Source organism: Anarrhichthys ocellatus, unplaced genomic scaffold (assembly GCF_004355925.1).
Source record: "Anarrhichthys ocellatus isolate YVR2014 unplaced genomic scaffold, GSC_Weel_1.0 scaffold22, whole genome shotgun sequence".
NCBI lineage: Eukaryota > Metazoa > Chordata > Actinopteri > Perciformes > Anarhichadidae > Anarrhichthys > Anarrhichthys ocellatus.
The window spans coordinates 2,763,991-2,782,287 of record NW_022280052.1 but is presented as its reverse complement, the minus strand read 5'-3'; the positions used below and the strand labels follow the sequence as shown (position 1 = coordinate 2,782,287).

General features: G+C 42.6%; 1 protein-coding gene across 5 annotated transcripts in view; it reads left to right on the top strand.

Annotated features, from left to right (window-relative positions):
* The first annotated feature begins 1,634 nt into the window (after nt 1-1,634).
* Nucleotides 1,635-18,297, top strand: part of adamts10 (ADAM metallopeptidase with thrombospondin type 1 motif, 10) — a 43,111-nt gene continuing 26,448 nt past the window's right edge. For all 5 annotated transcript variants that reach the window (XM_031859435.1, XM_031859433.1, XM_031859434.1 and 2 more), the window contains exons 1-8: nt 1,635-1,738; nt 6,978-7,358; nt 11,451-11,590; nt 11,752-11,961; nt 13,815-13,983; nt 14,446-14,648; nt 15,831-15,914; nt 18,046-18,191. In XM_031859435.1, coding sequence (XP_031715295.1) covers nt 7,256-7,358; nt 11,451-11,590; nt 11,752-11,961; nt 13,815-13,983; nt 14,446-14,648; nt 15,831-15,914; nt 18,046-18,191 — 1,055 coding nt within the window. In that variant the 5' untranslated portion in view covers nt 1,635-1,738; nt 6,978-7,255. The remainder of the gene's footprint in view (nt 1,739-6,977; nt 7,359-11,450; nt 11,591-11,751; nt 11,962-13,814; nt 13,984-14,445; nt 14,649-15,830; nt 15,915-18,045; nt 18,192-18,297) is intronic.

The window sequence follows — 18,297 nt, the reverse complement described above, 5'->3', positions numbered from 1 at the left end:
CACACACAGATGCACAAACCTCTGAATGCAGTCACCTATCACAGTTCTTCTTTTGAGCTCTTTATATCCTGATTGATCAATAGCAAATTTAAGAATACTGTTGCAGAATATACAAGCCTGATTTACTAAACAACAACGGAATAGTTTGACATTGTGGGAAATATATTGATTCTCTTTGTGGCTGTCAGATGAAACATTGATACTGGTTATTTTCTTCTAACTTTCCGCCAGAAAGTGAATATGTGTATTTCCCTAAATCAAATGTACAATTATTACTTTTAAATATGTTGTGTTGTACTTTTCATCACAGAATAACCATTATGCCACGTACACAGACTACTCCAACACCTGTGCAATAACCACAGTATTAATAGCAGAGATACTACGAATAAACCCCCTAAACCCCAAGACCCTCACGCTCTCAAGACCCCCACCCCACCGGCTGCAGCTGCTTCCCTGGAGTCGTGGATCAGGCAGCCAATCAGCAGGATCCCTCTAAATCAAGTCTGACAGCAACAGACGAAAGAAAACAGGACAGGAAGAAGTGTACCTTCAAAATAAAAGCATCAGTGTTAAAAGATATTTCAGCTTTCTTTCAATGTCTTAGTCAGACCGTAATGATTTTTAATCGGTCAACAAGGGGTCTCTGCAAAACAGCATCTCTGCCAAGTTATAGAAAAGTTGACATAAGAGTGGGGAACAATGTGTAAGTTTTGACAAAAAAGAAAAGTTGAGTTTGCATTTGGATTGTATGTGTCTCCTTTTTTACATTAACTTTGAATCATCGAAGCATAGCATTTATAAAAATGATTAACTGGAAAAATTTGACCATACAGCATTACATAAATTTGAGTTGGTGCCATCCATTCTGTTTCTTTGGCACCATCCCTTGGATGATTTTTAATCCCATACAAAATGGATTTATGGCTTTATTTGCTGTTCCGTTGTGATTTAATTAATAAAATGTAATAATGAAATACTGATATGATGACTAATTTGGAATGAGTGACTCTTCTCTGATTTAGTCAGCATTAACATAAGATTGCAAAACTTAACATTAAAGGAAAAATAATATCACACTAACAAAATAATGTTGGTAACATCAATCACCAATACACACTGTGGTCAATATTGCAGATATTCTGTATCTTCATTGATTGCCACCTATAGGCATGGGGATGGGCCTGGCATGTGCAAGGAAAAAATAAAAATGATCCAAACCAATCGGATGGCGGATGGCGCAGTTTGTTAATTGAGGATAGTTAAATTTAGAAATGGAGCTGTCTTACACATATCCAAAATCTGTTTTTGTTTTGTCTACTCAATGATACACACATAGAGGTTTTTAAATAGACTAAGTAGATACATGTAATGCTAAACATGCAAAGTTGGGCAGCAAAACAGACATGAATTACCAGGGTTGGAATGTATTTCATGATGAAACATCCATAGAAGTCTTAATCAAGTCATATCAATAAACCTGACCCTAAACTCTCAGTTAAGTTAATCATTTTACACAAAACCCCTCGGAGATACGACTTTTATTTTTGCAAGTTGTAACCGGAAGTCAAATAATCACAGTTTGGGTTAGTCGACGTCAAGCTGTGGCTCTTTAGTTCTGGAGGTGGAAAAAGTTGAGTCTCCTCAGTCACCCGCCGGCGCTTCCTCCTCTCTGCTCCGCTGCGGAGGACAGAGGACAGACTCACTGCGGACACTTGTGCAAGGGGACGCGGGGAAGGTAAGTCAGCGAGCCCGGCCGCACTCTTTGCGTTTACACGCACAACTCTGGAGGAAAGCGGTCATGACATGATGCTGGCAGCAGGCTCCTCTCAACCCTAAATACGCTCATTTCGCCATAAATGTTTCTGCAGAGTTTGAATGTCGCTCTTGAGTCTTTAAGCTTTTTCATTGTAATCTCCAGGTAGCCGACATGACTGAAGGGTGGCCTTGTGTCGCCCACCGGCTGGAGGGGGGAGGGGGGGGCATGTAGCTTCCCAATGGAAAACACAGCAGTAATTCTGCAACAAGATTTTGGACTTTAATCCATTGATTGATGAATTATACCTTAAAAATGTCCAAGCTCACTTTTAGATTATCTGATGTAAAGAAATGTAACGTAATCAGGCTACATGCATGATTTACACAAGGATGCAAATCTGTGGTCCCTCAGTGAACAGCAGAAATGAGTAATTTGATCAGCTGACTTTGCAGAAATCTGCAGGTAAATGTCCATTTGTCATCGTAGTAGCTTTGTTGATCTTTGTGCAGCATCATTCATTTTTTGGGGGGTAGAATTAACTATTTCAAATACTATAATTGTATGTATTTTAGTTTGCATATGCAGACATATTATGAGATTAGTTTTTTAGGGTTTTGGGATTTTCACCATCAACCAAACCACACACGCACGTACATGCACACTAGAGATGCACGATCCAAGTTTTTCCTCCGATACTTCAACTAAAGGATACAATATCATGTGTGTTTCCTGCCAAATTTAACTTCTGTGAACATCTGTGTGGAACTCATTGAGATAATCTTTATGTAAGGCAAGATGAGGCTAGGCGGTAATGTGGCACCAAAAACTTGAGTTGGCAATCAACCATGAATGCTGACAACTGATAGTAGTAACAGTAATATCGGTTACATCATTATGGCTGCTACCTTTAATACAGTCTGTAACCTTGGTCATACTAATACCCCATATTGGATCGTTGACCTTTTCCCCATCACACACACGCACGCGCGCGCACACACACACACACACACACACACACACACACACACACACACACACACACACACTGGCCTTCTTTTGAACTACATCAATATCTTGATGGAACAGATAAAGATTTCAATTAGTTGAAAACTAATCAACAGCTATTTTGACATTGATTTAAGACATTTTTTTCAACAAATTAATTTGATGCATTCATGGTTCATCTTCACAAATGCAAGGATTTGCTGCTTTTCTTTGTCCTGCATGACAGTAGACTGAGTATATTTGTGGTGTTCTGGGCTTTTGGGAGTCATAAAGAAGATACAAATTGTGCAGAAATCAATATGATAAAAGACAGAAGGAGAAAACCTTCCACTACCATATGTGCTGTGTTCCCAGTGCTGCTGGCTGACTCACTTTGTGTCGAGTCAGCTCTTGCTCTCACTAAATATTGTTTCAGACTCAAGAGGCACATTTTCAGAGTTAGGGGAGCACATCCGAGGTTCTCTGGCCTGTTTATGTTCCCACTTTTCATCTGCACACTGTTTATTTGGGGAAATTGAGAAAGGAATGCCTGCCCTTTTCTCGTTCTGCCTTTATACCAGACAGAGAGAATGAGAGTTTAGTCTAGAAATATCCCCCAGTTCTTTGTATTATTTCTATCACCTATTCAGGGTTCCATGTGGAGATCTGTGTGAAGCTGGACTAGAGAGAGTAATTGCCGCTGAAACCGACTGTAACGCTGCATCTGACTTGTGACATTCGTCTCATTTGATCCCACAACCTCATGGTTTTATTCGAAAAGAGAAGCCGCACCGCCAGTTTAATGAATTAATAAAGTGAACTTAAAGCTGATTCATGAGCTACTCCCTGATCAAAGTGGAAAGTGTGTGTGTGTGCGTGTGCATGTGCGTGTGTGTTTGAGTGAGTGAGTGAATAGGGGGAGTGCTAGACTTGAAGCTAAGCTGAGGGACACTTAGCATCTGTTCGCTCCACACAGACTTTACTTTGAGCCGGTCATATGGCTTTGATTAGTGTGCTAGTTTTCGGATAGCTCCACTCTCCCTGGCAACAGTTAAAGACAAGGACAGCATAGTTAGCTCTAGTCTTCTCAAAAAAGAAAAAAAAAAACGACTCACTGTACATCTGTTACACTACATTAAACACACCATTTAATAGTGGATGACAAGACGAAAAAATGATGTGTCAAAACTGGATCCACTGGCTTGATTACAATGCAAATTTGGCCCACCATTAAATTCCCACCTAATTATCCCGAGCAGTCCAACTTTTCTCTCTCTTGTTAACAACAACCCCTTTCTTCTCCCCTCCCTCTTTTCTCTTTTGCAAATTGTGATTGCATTGGAAGTTGCGTGGCCTGTCTGCAGCTCAGACCACTTTCTCTCTCGGCCGTGATTGCAGCTATATGCTTGATATTCGCAGCTAATCCAAGCAAAACTACCGAGGAGAGAGTCAGCGTGTGTGCTTGCTTGGTCCTGCTGACAAACATGTATTCTTTTATTTCACTCAAAAGTGATGCGGCCCACGGAAGATCTACGACGCAGTCACCCCAGCTCTTCTCCTTAATTTAACTGCATTTCTGTGCGGTTTATAATGGAGCAATAATTTACCAAGAAGGCAGCGCATGCATGTTGTTGTGGGAATCTTTTGAAGGCTGTCTACAAATCCTTTTAAGCAGTTGTACTTAAAAAGCACCAAGGAACAGCACTGGGGGGTCCGGTCCCCCCCTCTTTCTCTTGTTTAAATAAACAAAAGGGGAGTTGGTGGTAATGAAAAGCACTTGATATCAACCTACAGGTTTAATAACCCCACAATAAATCGAGAGCGGGAGCAGAAGAAGTAATGAAAATGGAGGGGAGTTTGACTTGCAGGAAATGACTGGGAAAAAGCCTGAGGGAGGGGAAGAGAGAAAGACTTTCAGTTGTTCCACGTATAAGGGAAGCTGCAACAGTACTACGACCCCTTAGTGTTTTTCTAGCAAGCTTTCCTTTTACTGTACCTTTCCATTGCCGTTTGAAATGATTTAAGAGGCACATTAGGGCTCTTTTCAACTCATTCCTGCACACTCAGTTCAGGGTATTAACACTCAAGAATGGCTCTCCCAGCTGGCTCAAAGAAGCTTACACTCTGCTGTCTGTCTTTCATTCCCCTTGGGCTTTGCGCTCGTTCTTTTTCCTCCTCTTTTCAGGAGGCAACTTGTTCCCCCTGCTCTCGTCACCAAAAGGTTTCCCATCTGCTTCCGATTACCTTTGGCTGCAGTTGGTTAGCCGCCAGCCATCTGGGCCAGTGTGGCGTCTCCTCTCGCTCTTCTCTCCCCAGACGGCACTGAGGGAGGGATGGGGGGGCTTGGACAAGAGAGAACTGGGTGGGCAGACTTTACTGGAGAATAGTGAGGGTTTGGTTTTTATTTTTTTAAGCTGACACTGCAATCCATAGCCAGGAAACTCAAGTCAAAGAGAAGGGCACCCATGAAAATGTGACTGCTGATCCTGGCTCTGGTCTGTTTTTGTAATGGGTACTGTGGGTCTGAGGAAGTCATTTTCCGTTGTTATTATAAAGCAGACTCTCTCTTATGTTGGTTTTGCAGTAAAATTAAAAAGGAACTTGGGGTTTATGTATAGCGCTGGACAATAAAATTATGATGTCGGGCTGGCTGAATTGTTACATCCAAATGATCATTGAGTGCTGTCATATGAACTTCACTTTCTCTTTAGCAGTTAAAAAAGGAAACAACAATCTTCTCCCTGTTATTACTTGAAATATAAACGGTAATTAAGGTCTGCTGATGGAAGAAAAACATTGAATTTCACTGCCATTGTGAAGAAGTATGCAGACGACATACAACTGTACGTCAGGACGAATCCCGATCCCAAATATGCGTCCTGTATTATGTCTTGCCACGCTGCAATTAAGAACTGGATGTCCAACAGTTTCTTGCAATTGAATGACAAATCAGAGATCATTATATTTACCCCTCCAAGACACAGCACTTGCATTATTAGTCTGTTTGGTAGTTTAGGTACATCCTCGTCTCTTATCTGTCTTTTGAGTCCCAGGTAACTAAAGTCTTGTTTGGTTCAACAGTAACATTTAACCAAGATGAGATCACTGCTCTCATCCGCTGATCTTTTATCTCCTCCAGACGTGATTCTTATAACGCACCAAATCTTGCTGTGCGTTGCCGTTGTTGTGTTTAGTTACATTTCATTTTGCGAGGAGTCAGTTATACCCACACGGTTAGAGTTAGATTGTATCCTATAACAAACCTTGGATTGCAAGATCTTTGAAAGCAATGTATAGAAAGAAACCTGCTGCTTTTAAACAGGAGAATGATGAATAAAAAGTGAGGCAGCACTTGGAGCTGAAATTTAGAAAGCCAAACTAGAGCACCAGAGAGCACTGAGAAGTTGTTTGCTAACTGTTATATGTTGAATGTCCTGCTCAATTTGTATCTTGGTCACCTTAAAAAAAATAATAATAATCTAAGGGATCTGTATCAAGATTGTTGTTTATTTTATGAGTATGTTAAAGCAATGACCCTCAAAAACCCAGTATCGCTCGGGCTATGACTATCACAGTACTCTACCCTTTGTCTCACATGTAAACAAGCTTCATATAGGCACTCGTACCATCTATCTGCTAGTCAGGACGCCAGCCAATTAGTAAGCTGTACAGTCAGGCAGCCAGCCAGCAAGTCACTCAGCCATACAACCAACCACCACAGTCAGCCAGCGTAGCAGTGATGGCAACCTGCTGCTCTTCTGAAATTGGCTCATTTTACCCCTAGAGCCTCTGACATAATACCCACTTCAAGCCCTGTTTGGGCATTAAGCGCAGCTTTTTACAAGATCAATGGCGTCCTTTGTGTTTGAACTCTTTCCGGTGGACAGGCAGCTTAAAGAGCGGGGCCTCAGGGGCCCCAGGTTGGGACCTGCTGTTGTCTCTGGTCATCAGAGTGAAAGACATGGTGTTTGCCCTTCGCCAAAGCCAAGATTGATTAGCTGAAGGAACAATGCAGGACTGGGCGGTCCTTCACTGGACGCTGAATATGAACTGGGTAGATTTGTCTTGCTAGACTGAGAACTACATGGGTCAATGGGATCTCATGCTCTCTCTCTCCCTCTCTCTTTCTGTCTGTGTTTCACTATGTCTCCCTTGTTCCTTTCCTCCCTTTTTGCTCCGAAAACGTTCCTTTCCTGGCCTTCCTCTCCCTCACCGACCACTTTCTCTTCTACAGGGCTACAGAGAGGAGTCTAAACCTGCCACTGCTGCTGAGTCTTTTCTACTCCTGCGAGGACTCGTCCAGGATCCATCACCACTCGCTGACCAACACACTTTAAAGGCTGCCATGTCTGTCTGAACCCACGGATCTTTCCCGCAGCCATGGCCCAACGGAGCACCGAGCGGTCCCATTGCTAGGCGACGGGGCATCCGAGAGGGCAGAAGACATGTTGGGACAGAGGCCAAGGGACCACCGCACTGAATTCTGTTACTATAGCAACTACTGTAGTAACCATGGAAACGCTATGGAGGACCGGTCTTGTCTGCGTCGTCATCGTCGTCATGGTGGCCGCGGTGGTCGAAGGAGGTCACAGAAATGAGTTCTCCCAGTCACAAGGTGAGATATGCTGAATGACGCCCCCTTAGCTGTGATGTAATCACAATATACCACAGTCTGCTGTGAGCTATTGCTCTTATAAAACGTTCATGAAGTGGGGCGATGTGAAATTTATGGACACAGTCCAATCTAAACTTTTTCTTATTTATTACTAATAATGTTCACTGTAAAATAGGCCCTCCTGTGCAGTCGAGGCAGGGGCTTTATAGCCTTTATACCAGTTCTTTTTACTTTGTCAATGAACGAAATTAGCATTTGCACATTTGCAATATGTCTTCTGAGATATATATATATATATATATATATATATAAAAAAACACACACACAGTATGTATACACAGGGAAAATGCTGATTTCAATCAGGGACTGTGATCAAAGAACAAGTTAACAAGTGGATGAATCTGACCAGACAGTCAATACCAAGTTTCGCTTTTTGAAACTCAACAGACATATTTTAGTCGGCAGCAAGAAATATTGAGGTTTGATACCCAGCCCTACCTACAACAATAGTAAAAGTATACCTAACCAGCCATAAATGTATTTGTTAAAAATAGTTCATGCAACATCTTAGATTCAATCATGTTCAAGTGTTTCTGAGGCTGAGAAAAGCTGAACTTATGGAAAGACGTCTGCATCATATCTACTATGCAGTTACAGTAATCCTATTGCAATTCTATAATTACCGCATCGTAATCCTATAGTTATCATAGAAATGTGTGTTCATGCTTTCCCACCAAAAAACCGCTAAGTCAGCCGGCCTAGTCTTGGAGCAGGTCTAAACCCAGGTTGTATCACACAGGTTGACCTTTTCAAACCAATCAAAAATTCAATGTGAAAAGAGTTTGCGAGACACGAGTTAGAAATAAACACACTATTAACAGCACAGACCTTATTGTTTGAGGTCTTAATAAATTGTGGGAAAACATAATTGGTTGATTGTCTGTGATCCTGGCTTTATACTGTGGGTTGCTTTAATTATTTTCAGTCTCTTGAGAGCAAGAGTACTTTCATGTATTTTATGGTCAAGGCGCCCAGAGTGAAATCTGTTTCTCATTTCAGTAAAAGAAAAAAAAAAACAACAACCTTCACAATGCTACCCATGTTTAGAAATTCAGAATAAATACCCTTTTTAAATTTGTATATAATTTGTACTATAATTGTGATTTAAGGATTAACATGTGTTCCATAGTAACTGTAATTGTTTTTAATTATAATTCGCATGCACAGCGCTCAGATGAGGAAAACCTGTGTGAAATGAGCCGGAAAAAACCTGTCAGTGCTGACCCTGTTGTCTGACCGGCTGAGGCGCACTCCAGGCCTGCAGGTCTGGGCTGCTGAACTTGAACTCTGCTTCCACAAATCATGTTGCTGTGGCTCAGCCGCCACGTGCCCAACCCCCTCACCACACAGTCTCTCTCACACACACTCTGAAGCTGGAGAGGCCTGAAATCCTCCTGAAGGCAAAGACATAAAATTACTGTCCGTGTCTCGTCACCCTGAACAAGGCTGTGATTGTGTATTTCCTAAACTTAACCTTTAACCCCTCACCGCCAGCTGTGTCTCCAATAGTCTACCGCACTGCTTCCTTTTAAATAACCCACCCGCTCATTCCCTCAGAGACCTTTCTACAGGTACAGACGGTTTGGTCTCTAGTTTCGGTCACGACGTAATACTTTACATTAACAACATGTTGAATAACTGCGTGTAATTTAAAAGGAGTTGTTTGAAGTGATGAACCCAAAAATAATTATCACTAAACTCCACACAGCAGGAAGCTGTTTCTTAACAGAAAAGCTCTGATAAACTTCTTAGCACCAAACAGCAGACAAAGATGGCGACCGGCTGGTGAACAAAACGGAGCATTTAGCAGCTAAAGAGCCAGATCTTTTTCTCAGGAGTTGGTGGAGACCAAAAAAGAGAGTGAAAATTGGGCTTACATTCATCTGGTTGACAGAACGCCTAATGAAAGCACATGTTGCTTTGTGGCTGCTGGATGTGGAAATAGGCAACAAGTGCACCATACCATCTGTATAAGGTGATTATATGATATGTTAAGATGTAATCTGGCTGCAGGATGAGGCCTGGTTCCAGATCATCCCAAAGGTGCTCGCGTCAGGGCTCTGTGAAAGCCAATCAAATTCCTTCACACCAAACTGGGAAAACAATTTCTGTATGAACCTGACTTTGTACACGAGTCAAGCTTTCCTTTTGTCACACTGATGTTTTAAGTACTTCTGAGTCATCAACTCATGTCCGCCACAGTCTTGAAGTACAAGTGCAGCGGGGACTAATTTAAAGAAATATCACCGCCACATTGTCACCTGGAAGCTCTTAGTCAAAAGGATTCAAAAGTATTTGGACAGGGCAGTCTACATATTATTGGCAGTGTATGTGCATGTGTCACTTCCCTGTGCGTGTCACCCAGACTGCACACAGGACAACAGACGGGCGAGGCACAGAGAGACTTCTAACAAGGTTACGATCTGAAGACGAGCTCTCCTTCCACCATTTCCCTCTCTCGTAGTTTGTACTGAATAATCAAAAGACTCTTCCTCGTCTTGTAGTAGCCTTTTCATCTGAGGTGCCATGAAGGTGTGTCTGGGATGGAGGGAGGGACAGTTTTCCATCCAGAGTATTTCCTTCAACTATTTTCATTTGGTGATAACAGAAACCATGGGTGATGCCCTGCTCATGGGTGGATGGGTGTACCTATCCGCACGGACGCTCCTGTATGAACACTCTTTAGCCAGGGAGTGTCTCCTGTTAAATTTAGCAAGCATGTTTCCACTGTCGATGATCATATTTCGCACTATTGGCTACTGCAATTTCGCTGTAGGCTAAATTTGCTTCCCATTAGGAGATAAAATGTCAAGTATGTGTAGTAGTTTATACTCTCGGGGTTAACAAGAGAAGACGGGGCAGGAATAATCGCATTGCTTGTATAGTAACAGTAATATCCTCATTTATAAATGGGTAAATGGTATGTTGATAGAAAATGGTTGTAAAAACTCTAAACTCTAAACTCTAAAGTTCAAACTGCATACTTAACCATTTTACTGGTTTTCATTAGATCATAGTTTATTCTGTGTGAGGTCTCATTAATGTCTTCCTTGGCGGTGAATTATAACTACTTCATTAACACCCTCCCTTCATTTTCTCTCCAGGAGCTTTCCTGTGCTTCAAAGTTAATGGTAATACCACCTGCCGGATCGCTTGCTGTGGTTTGTAGGAGCAGGATGGATGTGTTGTGGGAAACAGCTCAGAGCTCTTAGGAAGGTTGTGCTTGTGAAGGGTGTTTCGTCCGTGCACATACAGTCCGTGCTCATACCGAGGGAAGAAAATTCAACATGAAATTTTAAATGCCAAAAACGCTGAGTCATTTACCATTTTGGAAAAGGGAACAAGGCCACCGTCCATTTTTGTTCTCATGACTAAAAAAAGCATGTTTTGTACTAAACGTTCCATGTTGAAAATACAGTACAACCTCACCAGGTCCATGTGAAGGCAGCATTAGTAACAGTGCTCGCTGTTTGTTAAAGCCAGACCTTTTTGCCGCCTACAAAGAGTTTTTTTTTCCCAGTACAGAGCTCTCCAAGTCTGTACCAGGGAACTCTGATCTCTGGGTATTTACTCTGTGTGGGAAGGGGCTGCGACTCCAACAACTGAGGCCAAAGGTTTGATGAAAACTGGGCTCATTTGCCGGTGACCTTTCCCCGTTAGTTAGCTGACGTTGGCTGTTTAGAGCCGTGTGTGTGTTTGGACAATAAATCTCCACCAGGCCTCGGCACAGACTGGGACAGACAGGAAGTATACAGTTTCAGGGTAGCCATGGCAACGTCCCCTTGGCCTCATGCGGGAGCAGGTTCTTGGAGGCGAGGGACCCCGTCAGCAATGGGCCAAAAAGTCTGCACGTTTCTCTTTGCCAACTGGGTTACTCTCTCCGTTAAAAAGCCCCATAGTGTTCTTCTAGATAACCAACTTTCAAATCCTCAACTGTTGTTAATTGGAATCAATTAGGTTGAGCAGAATTTTGGCTTTAATAAGTTAAACTCTGACTTGGTTTTTATGCCTTCTTCATTTCTCTCCTTCCAGCTGCCTTCCTGTCCAATCTAGGCCTGTATGAGATTGCCATCCCAGTACGTGTAGGACCTGATGGTGAGACGCTGGATCCAGAAACGTCGCAACATCACAGAAGAAAGAGCCGCAGCACTGAAGACAGAGTGCCTGACTCTGTAATGCTTTTTGAAATAGTTTTCCTTTTACTTTCTATTCTTCTTTTGTCTCCCTGTTTGCCTTACATTGATGCACATCTTTATAATACCCTTTAATATACATACCATTCTGATCCAAGAGCTTTTATTTACTGAACTCTCTCTCTTTTTCTATCTCTTAGCTCTTCTACCAGCTCTCCACGCCACGCAACAACTTCCTGCTGAACCTAACGCTGCAGGGAGGCCTGCTGTCGCGACAGTTCAGGGTGGAGTACTGGAAGAAAGGTCGATTAGCCTGGAGTCATCCTTACTCTCCTCACTGCCACTATGTAGGACACCTCCAAGACCAGCCGCACTCCAGTAAAGTGGCCCTGAGCAACTGTAATGGCCTGGTAAGACCAAAACCTGCAGGTCTAATCCACATCTAATACACTTAGTGGGGTCAGCAGCAGCAGCAGCAGCACTAGCTCAGCAAATGAGGGATCAGTAATACATTATTCGGATCAAAGCATGAAATTTTAAGAAACGTTGAGTACTCAGCTTTATGCTTTGCCCAAACCAACCAGTGTGGCCCTCAGAAAGTGAAATGACCTGAAAGGAAATGACCTAATCCTTGAAAGGATTCATCCTAAAAAGGTGCCTCATTTCTTTTTCTTCTAGATTTGTATCCATACAGATAGTAATCCAAGTGTAGAGGACATGTTGATTAATATCCTTTGCAAACATTTCTAATCGCTATGTTAAGAAAGTTACCTGCAGCAGCCCTCCTATTCCGACTTGGGAAGGGTGTAGGGGTGCTGTTAGACAGTTCAGCATCTTCAGCACTTTGTTTGAAGTGTAACCTCTCTACCTCTAACCCACAATGCATCATGTTCTGGCATGCTCCCATGGGGCTGTTTTAAAGGCAGACAGCGAAATGTAGGAGATTATTAACTGAAGCTGTGGTCAACAAGGCAGGTTATGGGAAGAAGTGCTTTGGGAAAAACCTTTAATCTTCTGTATATTTTAACTGTTTTCCAAGGTGGTCAAAGCATAATTTCCTCTTCATTTATTTCCCACTCTCATGAAGTAATCAGCTTGTTAATGCCCCAAATTAAGAGATCAAAGTTACCCCCCCCCCCCACCTCCCTCTGAATCACTGGACTGGATCACTTAATTGTGATGCATCATTTTGTTAGCTGAAATAATGTTCCTGCATTCACAGCACAGTGTATCAGTGTATCCTCTCACTACAAACAGCAGGCTCCACAAAAAACAGTTGTATACACAGCTGAGGATTAGATGTGTTCACAAAGCGTTAATAAGCAGCACACGTAATTACTGTTGGGCAGACCAGCATGAGCACATTCACCAGTGAGCGGGCAGTGTGTCCAAGGGAGCATCACTAACTATATTATGAGATTAAAGGCACTTTGAGAGCCGCCACAGTGAGTCGAAGGGAGACACTCGCTCTGACCGGGCCAACACATTTGAACCGATTCAAAGGGAGTGTTAGTGTATCGCTCTCTGTCTCACTCTCATTTTTCTCGCTCTCATTCACCCTTTCATGCTCTCTCGTGTGTGTGTGTGTGTGTGTGTGTGTGTGTGTGTGTGTGTTCTGTGGGGTCCTGATCCTCCTCTCATATGGGTCCAACAGAGGACTCTGTGAGGGGGACAGTGTTCGTAGTGGGACAGTCTAAACACAAAGTGATACGATCATAATGCTAGGCTTGTATCTCTAGTATAAAACTATCTCTAATTATAAGATGAGTGTCATTTTGTCGCTGAACTGTTGTTGAATAGTCTGAGATGGACGCATTTTCCTGATAATGACATGTGGCATATTGTACCTTTATGTCCATGTTTTTATCAAAGAGAGAAAATTTTGTATAAATTTGTAATTTCATAAAAACATTACATTATTGCTTTATGACATTTTTTTAATCTTATCTAATAGTGTAATACTTGACAGGGCTCTACATTCAATTATGTTTTGTTGTTATTGCAGTCATTAGTTATTGAAGTATATTGTTGTCACACAGACAATATAGTGTCTTGTAGTACAAGTAATTCATTTTAGTGGTATCATTGATGGAGCATTTGGGATGATCTGTATTAGTGACTGTGTACTTATTTATTAACATACCAAAGTAGAGATCCACGAAGTGTGACGTTTGTGATATTTGTACTACAAAGGCAATGATTCCTGTCATTCTATTCCCTTCTATTTTATTCTGTTCTATTCTACGTTTCTGTCTCTCTGCAGCAGGGGGTGATTGTTGCAGGGGGAGAGGAGTACCTGATTGAACCCCTTGTCTCACCAGATAACCAGACCAGGACGGAGAGGGGGGAGAGAGCTGAGGGGCGCCCCCATGTGGTTTACAAGCGTTCATCGCTCCGCCATCAGTACAAGGGCCAATCCTGTGGAGTCATTGGTGAGAGGAGAGATATTCTGGTCTTTTTAGTAGCAGCCGTTTGGTCCAGACTGGAGGAACAAACGACCCCAGGTTTATTTGCATATAGCAGCCAGCAGCAGAGGCTTGTGGTTGTGTCCAAGTCCCCCAGTTGTGATTGGGTGTGACTGAGTCTGTGTTGCAGGGCGTTGCTGAAAGAGCAAAAGTATGTTCGGAAAACCATCTTTTGACAAGTAAGAGGAAAAAAGATCCAACTTTGAAACAATGAGCTGTTGTTCTGCTCTTCATCCATGGAAAGTGTATTCAGGCATAATTGTGTTTGGTAAAGTAAAGAATAGAAAAGAATGAATGTCTTGGCCAGTTATGCCAAATCCACAGTGAGTGATTCAGTTTTTAATGTATAATTGCGACTGCTGGGCTTTTTTTGGTTTCTTCTTACTATACGTCATCCAAAACATGAGCGCCTGTGTTGATCTTCCTTAGACGAGAAGCCGATGAAAGGTGCGTCATGGTGGCAGAGAACTCTGAAGACGCCTCCGCATCACGTTGGTCGCGGCCAGCTGCCTCTGAAGCGCTCCGTTAGCCGGGAGCGCTACGTGGAGACGCTGGTGGTGGCCGACAAGGTGATGGTGGGTTACCACGGTCGCAGAGACATCGAGCAGTACATCCTGGCTGTCATGAATATTGTAAGTTTCACAACAAGAGATGTACATGCACAATGTCATAAAAAGACACGTTTCCAGTGTCGTTGGAGCTATTCTTGAGGGATAAAGAAACAAATTCTGAAAAGCTTCATGCCAAAATGATGCTTTTGTATAGTTTTTCTGAGCTTTCATCAGCAATCCAACGGTCAATCACGGTTTGGTTTCTAGAAACGTCGGCAGAAACAGGTTCACTGCTTCTGTAACAACAAGGGATGGTCAGAAATAAACTATGCATTTATGAGTCAAAAACCCAAATTAAGTAGAAATAAGATTACGGTTTATGTAATGGCATGAGTAATGCTTAGAGACAGAAAGAAAAGCAAATGTGTGGAACTTTTTGGATTCCTCCCAGCGGAAGCCCCTTGTTTGAGTCAGACAGGCTTTGGTTGTATGTCATCATCTGCCCTGTTTCTTGTCACTGGGGATCTTTTCACAGACAGTTCATCACTTTAAACCTATACACACATGTGTTAGGAATGTATTTAATGAAGGGTTGGTTATCTGCTATTGCAACAGAGCAGGTTGCATCCAGACTGTTACAGAAACCAGCAGCATCTCTTTGGTGGCGTGCAGCAAAGTGTGCCAAATTACACCAGACTCCAGTAAAGACAAGTTTCTGAGTGCAGCTTTAGTGCACTGTTGGTGCTTTAGCTCTTTAATAACCATTGGCACCTGTGGTGCACTTACTTTACAGATTTTTTTAAGATCCTCAGACTAATCTGTCTCGTAGATAAGTTGTTAGGTTTGGCTATGGCTTAAAATCGATCTTGGTCGGGGAGCAAGAAAGGGATTGCTTCTTAGCACACTTTTGTTGTTCATGCGATTGAGCCTTACCCATCACTACACACATTAAGTCAGAGTTTCCGCTGGTCCCAGTTGGAGGCTTGACCCAAAAGTTGTCATTATTAACAGACAATGCATTAAGGCAAAAGGAAATCAGAGCACACTGAATTATCCTCTTTTTCTTTAGTAGTGGTAGTTTTTCGTACATTTTCAAGACTGAGATTTTATTCGCAGGGACTTTTCTAGATCATTACACATCTTAATTTATGATGGTTCACTCCGGTGTTTATTTCTGATGTTGTATGAGCTTTAGTGTAATGTGCTCAACTGGTGTATCAGCTGTTTTTAAGACTGGTCTTTTCTTGTTTCCCTGGAGGTCAGGTTGCCAAACTGTTCCAGGATTCTAGCCTGGGGAATGCAGTCAACATTGTGGTGACCCGGCTCATCCTGCTCATGGAAGACCAGGTAAATAGACTTTGTCAACTATTGTAATAAGTTGTACAACCCTCTCTGTATGTTTCTATGCTTGTCCTCATTACCTCTCTGTCTCCCTGACCAGCATCTATGAGCTCCTTGTTGTATAAAATGATTGGCTTAAGTGTCTTTTCCTCCACCATCCCAGTGGACCCTTGGGTGTGTAAGTGGGTCTTGTAAATTGTGGCTGTAATGAAAGAGACAAGGGGCTGCGAGGAAGAGGGAGATGAGTGAGGAAAGGCGGAAAAGTCCGGATATGTGGAGGGTTTTGTACCTGTCCGACAGAGCAGCGTCGTGCTCTGGTGAACAATGACCTCTCTGATCATTGCCATGACGCACATCCAGTGTGTAGAAAAACTTAAAGTTAGATTTAGACGCTGATGCAAAAATCAGGATCCAAATTCACCAGATTCCTCAAAGTCTTGGTGTCATTTTGCCAGTATTTTCCAGCCACGCTGTGGTATTGCAACATCAGTCAGTCACTCGGATTGCCATAGAAGTTTGTACGAACAGTCCCGGTCACCAGACTATGAACCCTGTTGACTTGAATGATTCCCTGACTATTCCTCTAGCGCCACCATGAGGTTGACTTGGTATGGATATTCATGATCTCCAGAGGATGAATTGGAACAACAAAACCTTAATGTGTCCAATACTGTGATTTACGACTAAATACCTGCAAAACTAATTGCATGTTAGTAATTGTAAGCATGTTGGCATGCTCAAGTTAGTATTTCGCTCAAAGCATTGCGGTGCACGGCCTCACAGAGGCGTCGGCATTTCTGTAGACTCATGCTATAAGTGAGTGAGCGGAGGTTAGACAGAGTGCAGAATTAGAACCCACACCTGACCACAAGACAGGGGTTCAGCTCATAAAAAGTGCACGACCTTACCAGCATAGCACCGGAGATGACTGGGCCATCTGGCTACCTAATAACTGACCTTATTAGCTCGCCATGAACAGCATGTGGTGAGACGGTGCGGCCGGTTCCGTCGCAATGTTTGTGCTTCCAGCGATCTGACCGATGAATCATACTAATGAAAGGGGTATTACAGTGTGGCTTTGGGGTTTCCTCCATAGCTGTCTTATTAGGGAACATTTATGATTCATACTGCCTCAAAATTAGCCCCATGACTTACAGCTCGGATGTGTTCGTCGTCTGACAGGGTAAAGAAGTAAATGTTAGGATCATTAGCGGCGGGCAGTGTTACTGTTGTTTTTCATTCTCCATGGACCATTGACGTTGAGGTCGGGACAGGATCGAGAGTAGGCTCGGCGAGCGGTTTCTGCTGCTGGTTTCCAGGTCTGAAAACGGCAAGCTGCCTCTGGAAACTAAAATCAGGCCAGCAGTGGGCCCAGAAATGAGGGACTGTGGGATGAGACAATTACTAGTTATGTCACCACATACATTCCTTGGTTACGAGTTCTCGCCAGCTGTGGTCAGCAGAGAACTCCCTCCTCTCCTTCTCCTCTATGCACTCTTATAATACTAGAAAGCGCCTTCACTCTAATCCTGCCTGAGGTTTCTTAAGCTTTTTAAGTCTGGAATCCAAATTTTAGAAATGCCTTCTCACCATGCATGACATACAGTGTCTTATGAAGTTTCTCTCAAGTGAAAACCATGTATCTCTGAATTTGCTCATTTTCAATTAAGTGTTAAATGGTGAATAGACTTACATTTGTATAGCGTCTTCTGACCACTCTAATCGCTTTACACTACATGTCAGCATTCAGCCATTAATACACTGATGGCAGAGGCTACCATGCAGGGTGCCACCTGCATATAAGGAGTCTAATTGGCATTCACACCCATTCATACGTGATGGGACAGCCTCAGGACCAATTAGCGGTTCAGTGTCTTACCCAGATGTAAGACGGAAACACCACAATATAGGAAGATTGTGGCTAGGTCATATAGCATTGTTGGGCCTAAATTGTTGATTGTTGTAATGTCCGCTTGTTCACACTGGAATAACTTGATATCATTGAATTAATTATGTTTACAACAATATGAAGTTGCTGGAGTTGTATCCTCCATTTCTGTTGTGTTTTAAGATTTAAATACATTAATATTCCTAATTTGCTTTTGACTCTGTATTTCCTCTCTTGTCTGTCTTCCAGCCAACACTAGAGATCAACCACCATGCAGGGAAGTCTTTAGACAGCTTCTGTAAGTGGCAGAAGAACATCCAGCACCGGAGCAGCTACGGTAACGCCATACCAGACAACGGGATCGCTCACCATGACACTGCTGTGCTTATCACCAGGTCAGAAATACAAACAGGCAAACCTTTCTCACAGGAGGAAGACATAAAGACTGTAACTCTGTTCTGAAGCTTTCTTCATATATAAATAAAGGTAATTTAGAATGAA